Genomic DNA, 2,604 nt, shown 5'->3' on the forward strand with positions numbered 1-2,604 from the left:
GTTTGAGTCTTACAAACTAGCCCAAAAGTGAAAACGTAAAAGTGAGGAAGGCATAATTTTTGACCTGTTACTCAATATTTGTGCCTGAAGGTGAAGACGGGCAGCCGCAGATCCAGCATGCAGTCTTTACTTTCATAGCTGTTAATTACATAATCAGGACTCGCCTCTTCTCCCTGAGGTGCATCCTTAACTCGAGTTTATTTGAACTAAAGCGAGGGAAAAACGATGTTCCTGAGGTTCTAAAGAGATTTCATGGGTTTTAGCCCGAACATGCAGAACATGTTACAAACGACTTCAACAACAAACGATGGACAGAGCTGCAGTCCAGTGAATGACTTATTTACTGATATTTCACCAACTTCCTCGTTCTTACCAGTTTTCCTGCATCCATTCCATCGCTCTTCTCTCGTCGAAACGTCGCTCGAAGTCGTAAACTGTCAACGGGTAGCTGCTCGGCTCACTCTCGTTCATTTTTAAAAGTTTCTGGTTTAGTTTTGGAAGGAAGAAAAAAAATGCAACAAAAGGCTGAAGAAGCAAACGAGAGGCGACAGTTTAACTGCTGCTCGGTTATCCTCCGCTTTGGGTCGTCTGAGGTGACAGCAGGATGACGGGCTGTCAAGACAATTTTTATTTAGCGCGAGAAAGCTAGCTGCAGGAACACGACGCTATTCCGGTTTAGGATTTCAAAATAAAACGCATTTTCCAAAAACTATTAACTGAAAAGTCCTAATAACTTTTCTAACCTAGACAATGGAATATATATATATATTATCTGTACTTTTGAGTCAGAAGTAATCAGGAAATACAATAAACATGAGTGAAGATTGTCTTACTGATTGGTATTTTAATAATTTATTTCTATGCCTGCTTCATCTACCAAGGAAGCATAGTCAACAGTGATGGCGGTGCAGATGAAGACATTAGGAGCCTGATCAACAAAGCAAGGCTTGCATTCAACACCCTGCGACCCATCTGGAACTCCAAAGCCTTATCTCAGCGCAACAAGATCCGCATCTTCAACACCAATGTGAAAGCAGTCCTCCTGTATGGGTCCGAGACGTGGCGGGTGACCAACACCATTACCAGCAAGACACAGATTTTCATCAACAAGTGCTTGCGACACATCTTCAACATCAGATGGCCTGAGAAGATCTCGAACACAGACCTGTGGAAGAGAACCAGCCAGAACCCGGTCGGTCAAGACATCAAGAAGAGAAAATGGGGCTGGATAGGCCACACTCTTCGAAAACCATTCGACAACGTCTCAAGGCAAGCACTGGACTGGAACCCACAAGGAAAAGGGAAAGTGGGGAGACCCAAACAGACGTGGAGAAGATCTGTCGAGAGCGAAGTGAAGGCCGACAGAATGACGTGGACCCAGCTGAAGAGAACTGCCCAGAACTGAGTCTGTTGGAGTGGTGTTGTTGTGGACCTATGCTCCACCAGGAGTCTACAGGAAAATTGATTGATTTTTATGGCACTTATCACAACCAACATTACAAAACAACACAATAAAACACACACAAAAACTTAAAGTCTTGCTGCTTCATTTTGAACACTCTGAAGTCTGTGAATTGATCTGTGACAGTGAGAGGCATGAATAAAAGCATGAATAGGAGCCTAAGTGGCACCAAATCTCAGTGTGGATTGTAGCTATAGCATTAGAATTTGTTGAAATAGGTTTGCATGAAATAGCATGCACAGGCAGGGGTGCCTCCAGAATGTTTTCATATAGGGGCCCCTAAAAATATTGGGGGGTACACGAAAAACAGAATTTCCAGTTTTATTATGCTGTTGTCAAATACAGATTACTTGAAAAATATGGCAAAAAAGACAGAAACAAAAGAAGCGTCTGGGTAGTTAATTTCCTGCTATTAAAGTTAATATAATTGAAAATATATTTTCAATTTTATATGTACCTATAGGTACATATGAAAAACAAATAAGATTTCAATATTCATAAAAATCCGTTTTAAGCAAGAATAAATAACAAGTTTATGTTTTAACTCATTTAAATGATTTTTCTTCATAACATGGAGAGAAAATAACAGGAAAAAGTACAGAAATCTGTGCCGCTGAGCAGCAAGGCATTAAACGCCTTCACTCTCTCTTGTGCTCTGTCTTGTGCTCACGTTTAAGGGCCCACCAAGGGTGTCACCCAAAACGTATAAAGATGCTAATCACATACAAATATATGCAAATCCAGTGTAAGCAAAGAGCAACCAACTGCAACGAAACACAAAAGGGCAAAATCATAACAAGGATATAAAATGAAATCACTACAGTACTACATTAGCTATACTGTGAGAATAAGCAATGTTTATATCTTTATTTTATATTTATTTTGATATCTACTTTTAGATTGTTTGGGGAGAGATAGTTTTGATATCTCATTCAACACTAGAGTTAACAGTTCAAGTGCTCAATATCAAAATTTCCACCGGTTGTAGTCTCAACTTTTATTACGAAGGTATTTGCTGGCATTTCCGGTATTCCCTGCGCTGTCATTGGGCGATTCAATAAGAACACGTTTTTGTTTTTGTTTTTAGAAAGGCGGGGCTTGGGTGTGACGTTTTGTCATCAGGCGAGAGCGCTGCGAGTATC

At 40.4% G+C, this 2,604-nt stretch overlaps 1 protein-coding gene across 1 annotated transcript in view; it reads right to left on the reverse strand.

Moving 5' to 3' along the window:
• LOC102194300 (elongation of very long chain fatty acids protein 6-like) overlaps window positions 1–660 on the reverse strand; it is a 13,357-nt gene extending 12,697 nt beyond the window's left edge. The window contains exon 1 of the mRNA XM_005725755.1: window positions 374–660. Within this exon, the coding sequence (XP_005725812.1) occupies window positions 374–471 (98 nt within the window). The 5' untranslated portion in view covers window positions 472–660. The remainder of the gene's footprint in view (window positions 1–373) is intronic.
• Window positions 661–2,604: the final 1,944 nt, after the last annotated feature.

Source organism: Pundamilia nyererei, unplaced genomic scaffold (assembly GCF_000239375.1).
Source record: "Pundamilia nyererei isolate P.nyererei 1_Seehausen unplaced genomic scaffold, PunNye1.0 scaffold00017, whole genome shotgun sequence".
Lineage (NCBI taxonomy): Eukaryota > Metazoa > Chordata > Actinopteri > Cichliformes > Cichlidae > Pundamilia > Pundamilia nyererei.